Source organism: Oncorhynchus tshawytscha, linkage group LG10 (genome assembly GCF_018296145.1).
Source record: "Oncorhynchus tshawytscha isolate Ot180627B linkage group LG10, Otsh_v2.0, whole genome shotgun sequence".
NCBI lineage: Eukaryota > Metazoa > Chordata > Actinopteri > Salmoniformes > Salmonidae > Oncorhynchus > Oncorhynchus tshawytscha.
Window position 1 is genome coordinate 57,060,514 of NC_056438.1, and position 18,799 is coordinate 57,079,312.

The 18,799-nt window shown below is 41.2% G+C and overlaps 1 protein-coding gene across 1 annotated transcript; it reads left to right on the plus strand.

Moving 5' to 3' along the window:
- The first annotated feature begins 12,208 nt into the window (after positions 1-12,208).
- LOC112261112 (melanocortin receptor 4-like) lies at positions 12,209-13,581 on the plus strand. The gene has a single exon (XM_024436452.1). It carries the CDS (start codon positions 12,358-12,360, stop codon positions 13,375-13,377), a length of 1,020 nt encoding a protein of 339 aa, XP_024292220.1. The 5' UTR covers positions 12,209-12,357; the 3' UTR covers positions 13,378-13,581.
- The last annotated feature ends 5,218 nt before the right edge of the window (positions 13,582-18,799 follow it).

Consider the following 18,799-nt stretch of genomic DNA (forward strand, 5'->3'; position numbering starts at 1 on the left):
ATAGCCCCATAACACTAAAGATCCAACACCATATTCTATGGGGTTCTTTTCTGCTTATGCATCCTTATTCTGACGAAAAAACTACGCCAACCCGCTCTGACTCCATTCGTCCTGTCCACAAGGCTGCTGGCTGCGCTTTGCTATCACCGAAATATCTTGAAGATTGCCCATTATTTAGTTTGTGTAAGGACCCCAAATAACGGAGGCAGTGGGGGAACCTATTCAAGTAAGTAAATACATTTTTTAAATGTTAAAAAAACAATCTAGCTGGCTACAGTAGGCCACTTTACAGGTTAACTCAAGTGAGCTGCTAGATAGCTAGCCAGCTAACTTTACACCGTGTTTAGGTAAGTTAATTAAATGTCATCAGCTATGCCACCAGCTAGCTATCTTCCTATTAGCTAGCTATATTGATGTAATCATTCTAAATTAAAAACACAGTCTCCAAATGCATTAGTGGATAGCAGCCATGGAACATGGTGAAATTGCAGCTTCAGCTGTCGGTAAAGAGAGAATGTAGGCTACTGGATAGGGCAGGTCATTTTGTGGGAGGACATTTTGAAAATATTCTCCAGTTCCAGTCCCTAGAGAGGGAAACTTTGAAGACTGAGTGAAAATAGGAACATAATATTCAGTGCTGTCTAACTTAAGTAAAATGAAGCCTGTTTTCTGTTCTCAGATATGGAAAGCTGTGAAAGCCTGTTTGCAGATGAAGAGAGAGGTCCCAATGAATATCTAAGAGATTAGGGGTATGTGCTATATGCCGGCAGGTAGCCTAGTGGTTAGAGCATTGGGCCAGTAACCGAAAGGTTGCTACATCAAATCCCTGAGCTGACAAGGTAAAAATCTGTTGTTCTGCCTCTGAACAAGGCAGTTAACCCACTGTTCCTAGGCTGTCATTGTAAGTAAGAATGTGTTCTTAACTGACTTGCCTCGTTAAATAAATACAAAAATTGGTTATACTGTATGTGTAGGCCTACCTATCTTAGCAAATGTAGTATACTAAAATACTGTTAAACATCAAACACAATGTATAAACCAATTAAAATTGGAGCAGGTCAACCCTGTTAGGTGTGCAGGGTTTTGTTTCAGCTCAGCTGTAACACACCTGATTCAACTGATCAAATCTATTGAGTTGATCATTAAGTGTGCTATTGCTGGGCTGGAATGGAAGTCTCCTCAACCAGTAGATCAGGGATCAGTGGAGCCATGCTGGCCATGCTTTAGTAATAATAGCCTACTTGTGACTACTCGATTGTCTATTGTTGTTTACACTAAGCTATCTAATCCTACTCATATTATGAGTTATCTTATTTCTACATTTTGAAGTGATGAAGTGTTGAATCTTTGAAGTGAAGTGTTTAAACTTGTTTTAACTGTTAAACTATTATTCAAATTGAACTAGTGTCACTGTTGATTAATCGTCACAATCCTGCAATAAAGAGGGGTTCTGTCTCTAATGTGTCTGTGTTTCTGTGTTGTATTCTCGAATTAATATTTCCTTTTTGTCTAGTGGTAAGATCTCCAGTTTTATTTGATTGTCAGTATATCAACTATGTGAATACATTTTGCAGCTTATTGCGTGGCATCGCGAATGCAGCCATAGGTCTCCAGTATGATGACATTACTGTTATTATCGGCATCTTCATCTGAAGCAGAGAATAGCTAAACTCACACATTGTTTACATGTTGAGCTATATGTTCTCAATTATACCAGATTTTGTACATGCCTTTTAATTTAGGTACAGTATGAAAATAAGGAAATGGCAATTAGGCTACAGGAGATAAGCTTTACAGGTAACATTTTACAAGGTTCATTTTATTTAATTTCATTCAATTTATCATTTTTGCTAGCAAAATTATTGCAGTTCCTATAGACAGTACATGGTTGCTCGCATCACTGACTCTGGATAAGCTAGCGACTGGGCTAACACAGCTAAACTTTAAGGTCAATAATATACTTTTTTTAGAAAAATGTTGTTGGCTTCATAATCATGAGAGAAATTGAACTAGCTGGTAGCTAGTTAGTTAGTTATACCTAGGTATTACAAGATTAGTGTTAGGGTTGCATCAATTCGAATCTTGTATCAGGATAAATATGACATTGAGTCACCGATTGTATACTATGTATTTTTTATTAGCTAAGCAATAAGTGGTAAATACAATTTTCGTATATACAGGCTCTCTGTCCCACCTCGCAGGGCAAACAGAGAACTGATTTGTTCCTGACAAAATTATTATAATATACTCTGACAGAGGTAGTTCCTGCTTCCGAGCCAGCCTGTCAGAGTAGAGACTGGGCGTGGTTTAAACTCACCCAGCCTATCGTTGATTGTTGGCGCCCGAGCTGGTCCCAGCACCCTGGGCGCTTCAGCGGTCAGTCGTTGTAGTTGTGTAGAATATACAGTTATCAGGCACCTGGCTCCTGTTATCTAACAAAAGACCGTTTGTTCTCTCATTGCACAGTTCCTGTCTTCATGTTATTCTGTATTTTTCCATCATGAGAAAGGCCCATGGCCCTGAAACTGTTAACAATGTCTCAAGTCAGCTATGTTGCATAACACATACACTCACACAAGCCAACAGCAAATAGTATTCCATCACATATGATATGGTAACGGGCTATAGTGTATAACACAGAACCTCACATTAGCTAACTTCTCAAAACAAACATTGTGATTGCCTTTACAGCCAAATACAGTATCAGTTTGGAAACGTCAACATTTTTAAAATTGAGAAGTGCCAGCATTGTGTGCCATTTCTCACCTCTTGCTGCAGCTTTAGCTGCTCATCTCGAAATAACAGGGAATTGCTGTGAAAACCAGCGTGCTGCAAACATTCTAAAATGTTTTGTTACCAGTGCTTGTTTTGTTGACATGTTTAGTCCTCCCTGTTGCTCCTGCAGCATCAATCTGGTGAGCACCTTTGGAACTCCATCCAAGCAACGCATTTGATTGGTTTAACGTTTTGTGAGGTGCCACTGATTTACATCAGGTTCTGACCCCTCTTTAGCTGATTTCTGCCATGGAACTTCCTCAGGCTTCCCGTAACGAGGCTACGGCATAGCTAGTGAACTGGAACTACTCACACATTTTCTTACTTCTCACAAATAAAATAAAATATGGTGAAGTAGGCAAGAATTGACATTCTTTTTCTGCATCATACCTGCCTAATTCTCACTTTAAACACTTTTTGTGTGCCTAATTCTCACTTTTTATGTTTAATAGCCAAAGTTACACATTCTGGTAACATCTGATTCTGGAATGATCTGTTCTCGCAAGTTGACACTTGAGATTTAGATATTGTAATTATCTAGTAGTTTGGATGTAGTGAACTAGTGAATCTAGTGAACTAGTGAAATACTGAACTACTTTTCTAACTTTAGCTTTAGTGTAGAATAACTTCTTCCAGTGTGAAGTAATCGGTAGCTTGGTAAACTATATTTTCAGAGTAGCTTCCCCAACACTGGTATTGGCTGACTTGGCATTGCTGTAGCTCAGCCAAAATAGCCTGCCAGAAGCCTACTAAAGGTTGCATTATGTCCATTACAATGTAGAAAAACTTGTCTCTAGTCCAAAACCGTTCAATAGTTAGGCTATCCATATTATAGGAGCTTCATCTTATTCTTTCTATTTCTTTTGCGGATTTGTGCCTGCAATTTATGGAACATGACAAAACTTTGACGATAACAATAAATGGCAAAGTCAAAGATGCTGGTTTCCCCTATCCATCTGTGGCAAAGTTTTCCCTCAATGCTTATGACAAATCCAGCGTCAGAACAAGCCATAGCCTAGATCTCTGGCTACTCTTTTGCATACAGTGTACAACAACAGATAAGCTAGATAAGGTTAGCTAGCTAGATAAGGTTAGCATGCTAGGTAGCTACACTGACAGTGCTCTACTTGTTGTTATTTCTCTACTCCACGTGGAAATCACCACATCGTTCCTACCCTCAATTTGTGAATATGTATTGGGGACTGCCTATGTCACTTTTGCCTGGAGCCAGTCCTGGTCAGATGACATGAACATAGAGCTTTTGGCCATAAATACCGATGGTGAGTTTGGCATCTAAATAATTACATTTTAGTCATTTAGCAGACACTCTTTTTCAGAACAACATACAGTAGTGAGTGCATCCATTTTCATACTTTTTCTTATACTGGTCCCCCATGGGGATCGAACCCACAACCCTGGCGTTACAAGTGCCATACTCTACCAACTGAGCTACACGGGATGCAAAAGGGTGAAAAGGATGCATAAGCAGAAAATAACCCCATACCTACTGTACAATATGGTGGTGGATCTTTGATAGATGTGGAGCAACTAAACTTCTCTCATGCTGTTGGTGCTTGGGACAATCTGATGAGGCTGAATGTACAGCAGGTGATGGTGGTGACAGCTCAGACTAAAGCTGGTCTGGTTGGGAAATACAATATCCTGGACATCATCAATGGCTTCTACTGTACGTCTGTGAGTTCTGAACTGTAGCATATCTGAATAATTATTTTTGGAACTGCAGCTTGATTGTGGGGGTCTACACACTGTGAAATGTGTAATAATCTTAAACATAAAAATGCATTGAGATACTGATTGGCCATTGACATGTCACTTTTGGTGGCTATGTCGAATGACCAAAACGGGGGACTGTAATGGAGAATATTTAAGATGATTAAAGTTCTTATTCCTTTTAGAGTGATTAACACAGTGTGTTTTCTCTTTCTGTGATTTCCAGTGTTCTGGTTGTGCGGGTTGATGGACACTAGATTCAATGCTGTTTGTTAAACTCGTATCTGTTGATAGGGCCGCCAGGAGGTCTGGAGGTCCAAGGACTAAGGGCAGTGATTGTTGTTGTATTCTGTGAAACACTGTGATTCTTTAGCAGCTGACAAATTTGTTTTGACTTTCTGGTGCTGTGGAATTAGGATATAAGGTCAAGTAAGACATTATTCTCTGCTCCTGTGCAGATACTGTGTTCCCTGTTTGCAAATTTATATTAAACCAGTTTGATTTTTGATTGACTATATCCGCAACTGATCTTCTATTTTGTTCACCTGAAAGTCCCCTTTACACAGACGGTATTTCATATTGCTCAATTTATGTTCAAAGCCTGGGGAGAAGTAGAAATGTATTGTTTGTGTAATGTTACAAAATGGTAGCTGTACTTGCCATGATCATTATGTAGGCTTCCATATTATGTATGCGTGTTAATTGCAAAATGTAATTTTGTTTTGTGTTTTGTGCACATCGTACTTCAAGAAATAGTGTCTTATAAGCACATGTGGGCTTGGCACCAATTGGTGTATGACACTGAAATAAAATTAATCAATCAATCTAACACTTGGAATGTTAGTACATTTTCTAGATTCTAATCTGAGAAGGGCGTTGTTATGGATACAGGTATCCTGTGTGTATTTGTTTTCTCTCCTTCTGCCCTAGTCACAGGTGGCAGTCATCAGTTGCCAATCAGTCGCCAATCAGTTGCCAATCTGAAGAAGCACCTACTCCTTTTCCCTTACCCAATCACATCCCCTTTCCCTTGGTTTAAAAGAACCCCAATCAGTTGTCTCTGGAGCTATCTCTCTTTTGTTTTTGCGCCTACATGTCACATTTGTCTGTTATTATGTGAGTATGTATTGTTGTGGTGTATGACTGTTTGTTTGTTGGTGGGAAAAGGGGAAACAAAGCCAAGTTGCCTATGGCCATACGTTACCCGTAGGAAAACTTTGTCTAAGTACCCTAGTTAGAACTGGGAGGATCACCCACTGTATTTTATCAGTTAGCTAGCTGTTCACGAAGCAGGCTAGACTAGCTTAGGTTTTTTGGGGGATATTTATTAGTTCTTTCCTTGGGTCCAGCTCAGCCCCCCTCAGATATGTTACGGGTCTCGTTTCCATCCCCCCTAGACTGCAGGGCCAAAGGGGTTCGTAACAGGTGTTATCTGCATACAAGACACGCAAACAAAAATCACTTGAAGATTTGGTGGTTTATTTCCCCATCAAATGATAAGTCTCATCAGGTCTCTCTTGAAAAAAAGAGTGATAACCTCAAGTGGCCTCCAGGGAATAAAGGTTAGACCAATAAACCCTTTGAAAAAGCTATTCTTTCACCATTTATTTAGTCATATCCATATATTACCATAGCTGCTGCAGCCATGTACAACTTCTAATTTTGCCTTGTTCATGAGCACACAAAAGAGAAAGGCCAGCCCATTTCTTTCACCAGCTGGTCCCAGGACACAGAAACTAACTCCACCTAAATCAAAACAAAGCAGAGACAAAGCATGAATGAGAAAATAACAGAGAAAAAACAAGGATTGTAAAGAGGGATATTTCTATGTACTGTACATGAATGAATGGTTGTTGCTGATGGATTATAGGAAACCTCTGAAATGATCAACCTGCTGATTGTTTATCAGATTCTTGCAAAGATGTCAACTGCCCAAACTGCAATGCAGCCATGGCAACTTCCCAGAATTTTCGTGCTAATGGCCTGAGTCAGAAATGTTGTTTTGCTTTAACCCAAGCTATCCCTGAAAAATACATACAATTGACAAAATACGTAAATTTGTCACCAAGTGATTGTGGGTGTACCTGAAGCCATCCTCTCTATTTAAAACCCACTTAAGGTGGACGACGTCTAGTACATCCTGTTACAGTTAGGGAATACTGAAAACCAACCTGACCCCTACAACAATTAACATAAGACTGTTTGCAACATGTTCTCACAAACTCACATCGATTCTTGAAGTATTTTAGGACCAAGACACAGTACATCTGATTTGTGGTTAATAATTATAATTTTGTGCCAAATGTTAAGGCCACATTAAATGTGACTATTTTTTTCTATTACCATGCTGTCAGGATCCTTTGAGGTGATGTCAGAGTACCGCGAGTGTGATCGAAAGTTGTTACAAAGCTGTCAGCAAAACACTGAACTGTTTGAAAGAATGTGATGTGTTAATAAGCTAACCTTGCGATTCCTGGATCAATTCAAGTATGACATACTATATCAGATCAGCACCAAACCCTCCCACCTCCTTTTGTTGTTGAGGAGTGAGGATGGAAGATTGCAATGTGAAGAATTGGGCTGCCTGTGTAAACACAGCCATAACGGTGGATCTATAAGTTCAATAGTACACATGGGGACAACTATGAAAAGTATGGATAGTGTACTCCAGAGTTGTGTAGAAATCGAATAATGATAAGTATGCTTTTGACGACAGTATTTTTGATTTGTAAGAAGATCAGCAAATTATATTTAAAGGAATCTCAGTCAAAAAATATATTTAGAAAACTAGAAAAAATTTCACCTAATAAGTACAAATAGTTATTGTGATGACACAAGCTTTTGGAACAACTTCAGCTTCATTGGCTCATTTACAGACAGTAGCTGACAAGCTAATTCATTGATTTGCTCACTGTCACTTGGAGTGGATCTATCCTCCAATAGTGTGACTGTTCCACAGGGTGCTGACTGACAAAGGACTTATCTGATTTGGCCCTCTCTGTCTGTACTGACCATTGGCTAATCAGTCAAGCCAATGCCAGTGTGAGACAGTGGCAGATTCATTCACAGAGACAAAAGGATGGATAGAACGCACATTATTAGCCAAAGTGATTATTTTGTGGTTCGGTTCTGTCACGCCCTGACCTTAGAGCCTTTTTATGTCTCTATTTGGTTTGGTCAGGGTGTGATTTGGGTGGGCATTCTATGTGTTGTATTTCTTTGTGTTTGGCCGAGTGTGGTTCCCAATCAGAGGCAGCTGTCTATCGTTGTCTCTGATTGGGAATCATACTTAGGTAGCCTTTTTCCCCCGCCTAAATCAAATCAAATTGATTTATATAGCCCTTCGTACATCAGCTGATATCTCAAAGTGCTGTACAGAAACCCAGCCTAAAACCCCAAACAGCAAGCAATGCAGGTGTAGAAGCACGGTGGCTAGGAAAAACTCCCTAGAAAGGCCAAAACCTAGGAAGAAACCTAGAGAGGAACCAGGCTATGTGGGGTGGCCAGTCCTCTTCTGGTTGTGCCGGGTGGAGATTATAACAGAACATGGCCAAGATGTTCAAATGTTCATAAATGACCAGCATGGTCGTATAATAATAAGGCAGAACAGTTGAAACTGGAGCAGCAGCACGGCCAGGTGGACTGGGGACAGCAAGGAGTCATCATGTCAGGTAGTCCTGGGGCATGGTCCTAGGGCTCAGGTCCTCCGAGAGAGAGAAAGAAAGAGAGAAGGAGAGAATTAGAGAACGCACACTTAGATTCACACAGGACACCGAATAGGACAGGAGAAGAACTCCAGATATAACAAACTGACCCTATCCCCCCGACACACAAACTACTGCAGCATAAATACTGGAGGCTGAGACAGGAGGGGTCAGGAGACACTGTGGCCCCATCCGAGGACACCCCCGGACAGGGCCAAACAGGAAGGATATAACCCCACCCACTTTGCCAAAGCACAGCCCCCACACCACTAGAGGGATATCTTCAACCACCAACTTATCATCCTGAGACAAGGCTGAGTATAGCCCACAAAGATCTCCGCCATGGCACAACCCAAGGGGGGGGCGCCAACCCAGACAGGATGACCACATCAGTGAATCAACCCACTCAGGTGACGCACCCCTTCCAGGGATGGCATGAGAGAGCCCCAGTAAGCCAGTGACTCAGCCCCTGTAATAGGGTTAGAGGCAGAGAATCCCAGTGGAAAGAGGGGAACCGGCCAGGCAGAGACAGCAAGGGCGGTTCGTTGCTCCAGAGCCTTTCCCTTCACCTTCCCACTCCTGGGCCAGACTACACTCAATCATATGACACACTGAAGAGATGAGTCTTCAGTAAAGACTTAAAGGTTGAGACCGAGTTTGCGTCTCTGACATGGGTAGGCAGACCGTTCCATAAAAATGGAGCTCTATAGGAGAAAGCCCTGCCTCCAGCTGTTTGCTTAGAAATTCTAGGGACAATTAGGAGGCCTGCGTCTTGTGACCGTAGCGTACGTGTAGGTATGTACGGCAGGACCAAATCAGAGAGATGGGTAGGAGCAAGCCCATGTAATGCTTTGTAGGTTAGCAGTAAAACCTTGAAATCAGCCCTTGCTTTGACAGGAAGCCAGTGTAGAGAGGCTAGCACTGGAGTAATATGATCAATTTTTTTGGTTCTAGTCAGGATTCTAGCAGCCGTATTTAGCACCAACTGAAGTTTATTTAGTGCTTTATCCGGGTAGCCGGAAAGTAGAGCCTTGCAGTAGTCTAACCTAGAAGTGACAAAAGCATGGATGAATTTTTCTGCATTATTTTTGGACAGAAAGTTTCTGATTTTTGCAATGTTACGTAGATGGAAAAAAGCTGTCCTTGAAATGGTCTTGATATGTTCTTCAAAAGAGAGATCAGGGTCCAGAGTAACGCCGAGGTCCTTCACAGTTTTATTTGAGACGACTGTACAACCATTAAGATTAATTGTCAGATTCAACAGAAGATCTCTTTGTTTCTTGGGACCTAGAACAAGCATCTCTGCCTATGTTGTGGGATCTTGTCCTTCTGTTGTTGCTGTTGAGCCCTACAAGGCTGTACGTTTCGTTGGTTCTCTCTTGTTTTTTTGGTTTTCATTAAAGAATATGATTAACCTAACCCACGCTGCATTTTGGTCTAATTCCACCAACGACAATCGTCACAGCTTCAGCTTTTCAAAAAACATTCCAGACCATGCTTTGATGGCATTGAGAATAGCCTGTAACAATGACTCAATATTCATCTAATATTTATCTGATCAGTCTGCCTTGTATATTCTAATATCCTTGATGACATGACCACTTGGGGATAAAATCATTTGCACATCCATTTGATCTTTATAGATGCCTACTGATGAAAGTGTGGACATGAGCCAATTGAGCCTTTTTGATACGTGTTAGCGCGTGACATACCTGTTGAGAGACCTTCCGTTTAGCCTTCTGAGCTCCCTGAATGAGGCTAAGTAGTCCTGACTTACACTGAGTTTTAGGTAAATTGATGGCTTATTCAACACACAATATTTCCGATGCTGCTCTTCTATCATATACTATTTAACTGCGCGACCATGACTATCCACTTTATATTTGTAAATACAGTCATACTTGACATAGCACATTCATAATCTGTACTGTATATCCTATTGTGTACATATCAGTTTATTACTTTGCCTACTACCTTCTAATTACTTAATATTTTTTTATTGAACTTTTTTATTAATATTGGTTATTGTACTGCAATGTTGAGTGAGCGAGCACACAAGCATTTCACTGCACTTTTCATACATGCTGTAAAACTGTGTACGTGACAAATAACATGTGGTTTTATTTTCATTTGATGTTTGTCTGCTTGTGCTTGGTGCATACAGTAACTTCCAACAATATCTCTTATTGATACAGGCTGATATAAGACGTGAGGACAAACTGCTCACCTGAACAAAAACATCTGCTTCTTTTCAGCCCAGGGGATGGGGTGATGTCGATTATGTCCTGTCCTAAGCTGGTGTATGTATTTGGTGTGTGTGTGTGCATGCATGTGTGTTTTTCAAACACCTAGAGGTGTGATCAATAGGCCAGGAAGCTAGCCTAAAGCCCTGGGAGGCTTTGACAGTTCCACCAATTCGGTGCTTTTTGAGAAGTGTACAATTTAAAAAAAAAAAGACTATCCACTTGAGGATGAAATACCTCATTTTAACATTCTGTCATAAAGAGCACATGTTCTTCATTATGAACATAAAAAACACATCTTCCCATCTCAAGGTTAAATAAAAACATGCCTCTAGTAAGTGCCAAATGAAGTAACAGGGTTGACGATTTAATCATAAATCCTCTCATGACAGGGGGAATAGAACCTTGTTGTGTGCAACAGGGAGTGGCAATTGAATGCAAAAACAAAAAAATGGAATTGCTAAAACATTTCTAGCCCGTCTATCTATGGGTAACAGGATTGATGTGTTGTGCTTGACCAGCTCAGTTTTCCATGACAAAACACCAGAAAATGGCCAAAAAGAGTAGAACCAGCACATCTACTTTTACACTATGATTCAGTTCACGTAACAGTGTTCACATTGAAATGAGGGACATACAGTACGTAAATGAATCACTAATCACATTAAATAAGTAATACTCTTCAGAAATGGCTTTGTCAAAGCAACAAAATAACTAGTGCTTTACAATGATGGTGAAATGTTTGGATTAAGTGGATTGAAATCTTCATAGAAGTGACACTTGACACTTCAGCAAGCCTTCTCTCCATGTGGTCTATATTAAAGGGCACGTCATTTAATATAGAGTTTTAAAATATTATATTGGTGCACAATTTCTACTTAAAATATCAAAGGGATGCAAAAGGAACTCTCTTCGTTGGACGACGCAGGTGTGATTAATTTTAGGACAAATGGGGAGGTTGCAATGTATTCAGCAGCTGGGGATGAATGACAAGGCTACAGAGCATGTCCAGTAGATCTGATTGCTTGAAACATAGTGGTAGATAGGATACAGTTCCTAAATGTTATTGATACACTTACGTAAATCATCCCTGTGAATGCTTTTCAAAAGACCTCGATCAAGACTCACATTTCTGACATTAATAAAACCATCAATTAGATTGATTAAATTGGCACATGCTACAAGGACAATCTGCATGTGCTGAAGTGAGGTGCAGCAGGGCTATTCATACCTCTCTCAGACCAAGAACACACTCCAGATGTGATTCCCACCCTTGTAAGCACTCCCCCATTGGCTGAGAGACGGGGAGGAGTCAGGGATGAGAGTGCTGAGGGTTGTCTATAGGAAAAGTGAGAATGATTCTGTTAAGTGAAGCCCTGGCTGGCTATCTGTGCTTTAATACCTTTTCTTTCAGTTAGTGACTCAAATTCTCAGGACTCACTCACAGACACACACCCTCAGTCAACCTCCATCTATTTTTCACAATTTCTGCCTCTCTCCCTGTCTCTCTCTGTTTCTCTCCCAATCTCCTTCTCTCCCCTCTCGTGTCCACCTCTCTCTCTCACTCTCTCTCTTTCCCTGCTCTCTCCGCGCTCCCTTTCTCGGAGACCTCTCTGGCTGAAGCTGTGGTAAATAGATGGCAGTGTGAGACCAGAGGATGATAAGGCTTTCCTGCCTGTAGAGTCAGTGCCAGAAGTAGTCAGACGGGCGCCTGTGGTCACGTATCGAACTTCCTCCCAGTGTTTCAGACTTTAGTTCACTGCCCAGAGTCTGCATGGCATTCAAAGCTGGAGCTTGAAGTAAGCAGCTCCTCATTAGGCACAGAAACCCTCTAGACGGATTAAGGGAATAATGAAGAAAGAAGTAAACTGAAGAGTACTGACTGAAGAGTTCCTACAAAAACAATGAATGCCACGTACCAGCATCACCATGGATCATTTCACCTATGGAACCACAGCTCTGGAGCTCCGCCTCTAAGCCATCAACAGCACCAAGCCGGAGCGGAGAGACACCATGGTTCGTCTGGGTGTTACGAGCAGCTGCTAATCTCCACCGAGGTCTTCCTCACGCTGGGCATCGTCAGCCTGCTGGAGAACATCCTGGTCATCGCCGCCATCATTAAGAACAAGAATCTGCACTCTCCCATGTACTTCTTCATCTGTTCACTGGCCATGGCCGACATGCTGGTCAGCGTCTCCAATGCCACCGAGACCATTGTTATGGCAATGATCACCGACGGAAATCTGGGGATTGGTGGCGGCGTGATCAAGAGCATGGACAACGTGTTTGACTCCATGATCTGTAGTTCCCTGCTGGCGTCTATCTGGAGCCTGCTGGCCATCGCCGTGGACCGTTACGTGACCATCTTCTACGCGCTGCGCTACCACAACATCATGACCACGCGCCGGGCCGCCGCCATCATCACCAGCATCTGGACCTTCTGCACCGTGTCGGGCGTCCTCTTCATCGTCTACTCGGAGAGCACTACCGTCCTCATCTGCCTCATCATCATGTTCTTCAGCATGCTGGTGCTCATGGCCTCGCTGTACGTCCACATGTTCATGCTGGCGCGTCTGCACATGAAGAGGATCGCCGCTCTGCCTGGCAACGGCCCCATCTGGCAGGCAGCCAACATGAAGGGGGCCATCACCCTCACCATTCTCTTGGGGGTGTTCATAGTGTGCTGGGCTCCTTTCTTCCTCCACCTCATCCTCATGATCTCCTGCCCTAGGAACCCCTACTGCGTGTGCTTCATGACCCACTTTAACATGTACCTCATCCTCATCATGTGTAACTCTGTCATTGACCCGCTGATCTACGCCTTCAGGAGCCAGGAGATGAGGAAAACCTTCAAGGAGATCTTCTGCTGTTGGTATGGTCTCGCCTCTCTGTGTGTTTCTCTGTGTGAAATGCCCAGCAGATAGTGAATCTTATGGAGATACTGCATGTGAACTGTTTAAGGAGAAGGTGAACAGTTTAAAATAAACATAATTATATTATTTGTAAATAAGGACATATTTTTGTCTTGCCTCATGATCCAAATAAGAATGGCAAAATTGTTTAACATGCCTAAGGTAACTACAGGTAACTGCCAAAATAATGGAAATGCCACCACGACCCACCACGAGCCACCAGTTGCATTGCGCCTTGGCATCGATTCTACAAGTGTCTGGAACTCTAATGGATGGATGTGACACCATTCTTCCATGAGAAATTCCATAATTTGGTGTTTTGTTGATGGTTTTGGAAAACTGTCTCAGGCGGCGCTCCAGAATCTCCCATAAGTGTTCAATTGGGTTCAGATCTTGATTGAGACGGCCATGGCATATGGTTTACATCATTTTCATACTCATCAAATCATTCAGTAAACACTTGTACCCTGTGGATGGGGGCATTGTCATCCACTCCTATCAGGATAGAAATGATTCACCACAGGTTGAAGGTAATCACTATTTATTGGCGTTTACCTTGGGTTGAGTGGACCTAAACCATGCCAGGAAAATGCACCCCACGTGATAAGAGTCGCCAGGACCCTCATTTATTCAAGTGTTTCCATTATTTTGGCAGTTTCCTGTACATGTATATAGATTTATCTCACGATCAAACAAATTGTCAACAAATGGTATGGCTATCAGTACATTGAGAGGTTTGGGAATTGTTAGATGCTGTTTGCTCTCTAACACCCTGAGAATATTTAGAAAGACAGAAAGCGATATTGCTATGAAATATTGTTTCCTTGAAATGTGCAAGTACAATGCATCACAGTGCTTTTAAAGGAGTAGTCTTTGCATGTTATTTAGGATAATGTCTTTCCAGATACAGTGTATTGGGACAGTGTCACCTTTTTTGTTGTTTTGGATCTGTACTCCAGCACTTTGGATTTTAAATGATACATTGACTTTGAGGTTAAAGTGCAGACTGTTAGCTTTAATTTGAGGGTATTTACATCCACATTGGGTGAACTGTTTAGAAACTACTGCACATTTTGTACATAGTCTCCCCATTTTAGGGGACCAAAAGTATTGGGACAAATTCACTTATGAGTATTAAAGTAGTCAAAGGTTTAGTATTTGGTCCCATATTCCTAGCGCTATATCAGCCCACACAGTTACAAGGATGGACCTCATATTGAAGCTTATAGAGATCCCAACTGATGTATAGAATGAAAATGTTTGGTTTAGATACAAGCATCATGAAACCTCTAACACAATACATTCAGTTGACTTGGTGAAAATCCTTTTTTTTTAGACTTGATTACCACTTTTTCCACGTGGTTTCTTCCTTCAGACTTCATAAAATTATGATCTCTTCCTAAATATTTGGTCAAATTATCCATTTTGTGTATGGTTTCCTAGAAACCAAGGGTGGCTCAATTTACCCCCCCTCATGAAAAAGTACTACTGAATTACTACACAAAACCTATTTGTGCAGTATTTGAATTTATTATGGATCCCCTTTAGATGCCAAGACAACAGCTACTCTTTGTGGGGTCCAGCAAAATGAAGGCAGTTACACATTTCTAAAAAAAAGACAATACATTCACAGCAGATTTCACAACATAAGTGTGTACCCTCAGGCCCCTACTCTACTACCACATATCTACAACACAAAATATGTGTGTGTGTATAGTGTCTTATCATGTGTCTGTATGCATGTGTCTGTGCCAATGTTTGTGTTGTTTCACAGTTCCTGCTGTTCCATGAGGTGTGTTTAGTATCTGTTTTTAAATAAAATTTTACTGCTTGCATGAGTTACAGTAGTGACAATGTAAAGACTTGTGGGGATTGTGTAGTTTATGCACTACTCAAGATACACAAGTAGTGTTCAGTAGGAAAACAGTAGTAGTGTTTCTAGTAATCAGGTAGAGATTTGTACTACTTCATGTTAGTAGTAAATAAGTAGTAAAAAAACGACAGCTTTTCTACACAAGTTTTTCGCTACCGCAGGAGACAAAACAGGAAGTAGTTTGGTTGTTAGCTATCTACTGTTTTTGACCATCCTGTAATCAACTTCCATCCTTCATCATCCTGTCTTTCGTAGCCCTTATGCCGGCACCACCTGTAAGTTTAATTTTATGTTTTATAAATACTTTAATGTAATTTATATAACTTTTTACCAGATGAAAAAGATTGCTAGCCAAAATGGCCTTGTTTGTTAGCCCCATTGAAATAGACTGTAGCAATGTAGCCTGTGTTTCGTCATGCTAGCTAATTCATATGTGTGTTTGTATGCAAATGTACAGTATGTTCATTTTGTTCTACTTACCCATTCTACTTACCTCTTTTGACCTGTTGCCAAAGAGACCCCCGACATACTGTAAGAAGACTGGAGGCCATTGTTTGTAAGATTAACATTGTTTATCAAATGTTTTTCTGTGTTATGTAACCTTTATTAGCAGATGATGAATAATGGCTTATAATTTTAATTTTACCTTTATTTAACTAGGCAAGTCAGTTAAGAACAAATTCTTATTTTCAATGACGGCCTAGGAACAGTGGGTTAACTGCCTGTTCAGGGGCAGAACGACAGATTTGTACCTTGTCAGCTCCGGTTACTAGTCCAACGCTCTAACCACTAGGCTACCCTGTGGTTGTCTCCTTTGCTTGTTTTTTTCCCAAAAGGTTAAGTGATGGAGAAATGTGGCTGCAACGCAAAAGAGAATCTGAATGAAGACGAGGCCTCAAAGGGATTAACAAAAATGCAATTACGTTTGTATAAGCTTATTTATTGTATGATTATATAACTACAGCTAATAACTTGAGGAAATGGCATGTGCACTAGTCTAGTAACCAGTGGTGTAAAGTACTTAAGTAAAAATACTTTAAAGTACTAAAGTAGTTTTTTGTGTATCTGTACTTTACTTTACTATTTATATTTTTGACAACTTCTACTTTTACTTCACTACATTCCTAAAGAAAGAATGTACTTTTTACTCCATACATTTTCCCTGACACCCAAAAGTACTAGTTACATTTTGACAGGAAAATGGTCCAATTCATGCACTTATCAAGAGAACACCCCTTTTCATCCCTTCTGCCTCTGATCTGGTGGACACACTAAACACACATGTTCTGTTTGTAAATTTGTGTTGTAGTGTGCCCCTGGCTATCCGTAAATAAAATAAAAAACAAGATTGTACTGTCTGGTTTGCATAATAAGGAATTTGAATACTTTTAGATACTTAAGTACATTTTTAGCAATTCCATTTACTTTTGATACTTAAGTATATTTAGATCCAAATTACTTTTAGATTTTTACTCAAGTAGTATTTTACTGGGTGAGTTTTACTTGAGTAATTTTCTATTAAGGTATCTTTACTTTTACTACAGTATGACTTTTGAATACTTTTCCCACCGCTGCTAGTGAAAAAGATGTCAACAGTAATTCAAGGGGCTGAAAGGGGGAAATGAAAAAGGATCTGGAGCAATTCTGTCGGGATCAATAGTGACACAACACTACATACACAAATGGCAATATTAATTCAATAGGGATTGAGTAGACATACATTTGAAATGGGTAGGCATTACATAGTAATTCAATAGTGAATGTGTAGGAATTGTGTAGGTTTGAAGTTTGTCGATGCTCAGTTACACAGTAGTCATTAAGGGAGAATTTAAGATGTTAATAGGAAATAGGTACAGTGCCTTCAGAAAATATTCACACCCCTTGACATTTTGTTGTGTTACAAAGTGGGATTAAAATGGATTTAGTTGTCATTTTTTGTCAACAATCTACACAAAATACTCTGTCAAAGTGGATTTAAAAAAAATAACATAAAAAAACAAGAATACATCTTGTTTAAATACAGTGGGGCAAAAAAGTATTTAGTCAGCCACCAATTGTGCAAGTTCTCCCACTTAAAGATGAGAGGCCTGTAATTTTCATCATAGGTACACTTCAACTATGACAGACAAAATGAGAAAAAAAAATCACATTGTAGGATTTTTAATGAATTTATTTGCAAATTATGGTGGAAAATAAGTATTTGGTCACCTACAAACAAGCAAGAGTTCTGGCTCTCACAGACCTGTAACTTCTTCTTTAAGAGGCTCCTCTGTCCTCCACTCGTTACCTGTATTAATGGCACCTGTTTGAACTTGTTATCAGTATAAAAGACCTGTCCACAACCTCAAACAGTCACACTCAACTCCACTATGGCCAAGACCAAAGAGTTGTCAAAGGACACCAGAAATACAATTGTAGACCTGCACCAGGCTGGGAAGACTGAATCTGCAATCGGTAAGCAGCTTGGTTTGAAGAAATAAACTGTGGGAGCAATTATTAGGAAATGGAAGACATACAAGTGTAACGGCGTTCGTCTGTTGAAGGAGAGTCGGACCAAAATGCAGCGTGGTGGTTACTCATGTTCTTTAATGAGAAAATAGCGATACATGAAATAAATAAATACAAAAACAACAAACGAAACGTGAAAACCTAATTACAGCCTATCTGGTGAACACTACACAGAGACAGGAACAATCACCCACAAAATACACAGTGAAACCCAGGCTACCTAAATATGGTTCCCAATCAGAGACAACGAGAATCACCTAACTGATTGAGAACCGCCTCAGGCAGCCAAGCCTATGCTAGACACACCCCTAATCAGCCACAATCCCAATGCCTACAAAAACCCCAATACGACAACACAATAAACCCATGTCACACCCTGGCCTGAACAAATAATTAAGGAAAACACAAAATACTAAGACCAAGGCGTGACAGAAACCCCCAAGGTGCGGACTCCCGGACGCACCTCAAAACCATAGGGAGGGTCTGGGTTGGCGTCTGTCCATGGTGGCGGCTCCGGCTCGGGACGTGGACCCCACTCCATAAATGTCTTAGTTCCTCCCCCTTGCGTCCTGGGATAGTCCACCCTCGCCGCCGACCATGACCTCGTAGTCCTCACCCAGAACCCCACTGGACTGAGGGGAAGCCCGGGACTGAGGGGAAGCCCAGTACTGAGAGGAAGCCCAGTACTGAGAGGAAGCTCAGGCAGGTAGTTGGCTCCGGCAGATCCTGGCTGGCTGGCGGATCTGGAAGAGTCTGGTTGACTGGCAGATCTGGAAGAGTCTGGTTGACTGGCAGATCTGGAAGAGTCTGGTTGACTGGCAGATCTGGAAGAGTCTGGTTGACTGGCAGATCTGGAAGAGTCTGGTTGACTGGCAGATCTGGAAGAGTCTGGTTGACTGGCAGATCTGGAAGAGTCTGGTTGACTGGCAGATCTGGAAGATCATGGCTGACTGGCGGATCTAGCTGCTCTGGCTGCTCCATGCAGACTGACAGCTCTGGCTGCTCCATGCAGATTGACAGCTCTGGCTTCTCCATGCAGACTGGCAGCTCTGG

Bases quoted from the DNA above. Each gene is read 5' to 3' on its own strand.
- LOC112261112 (XM_024436452.1), top strand. From the start codon at position 12,358: ATGAATGCCACGTACCAGCATCACCATGGATCATTTCACCTATGGAAC.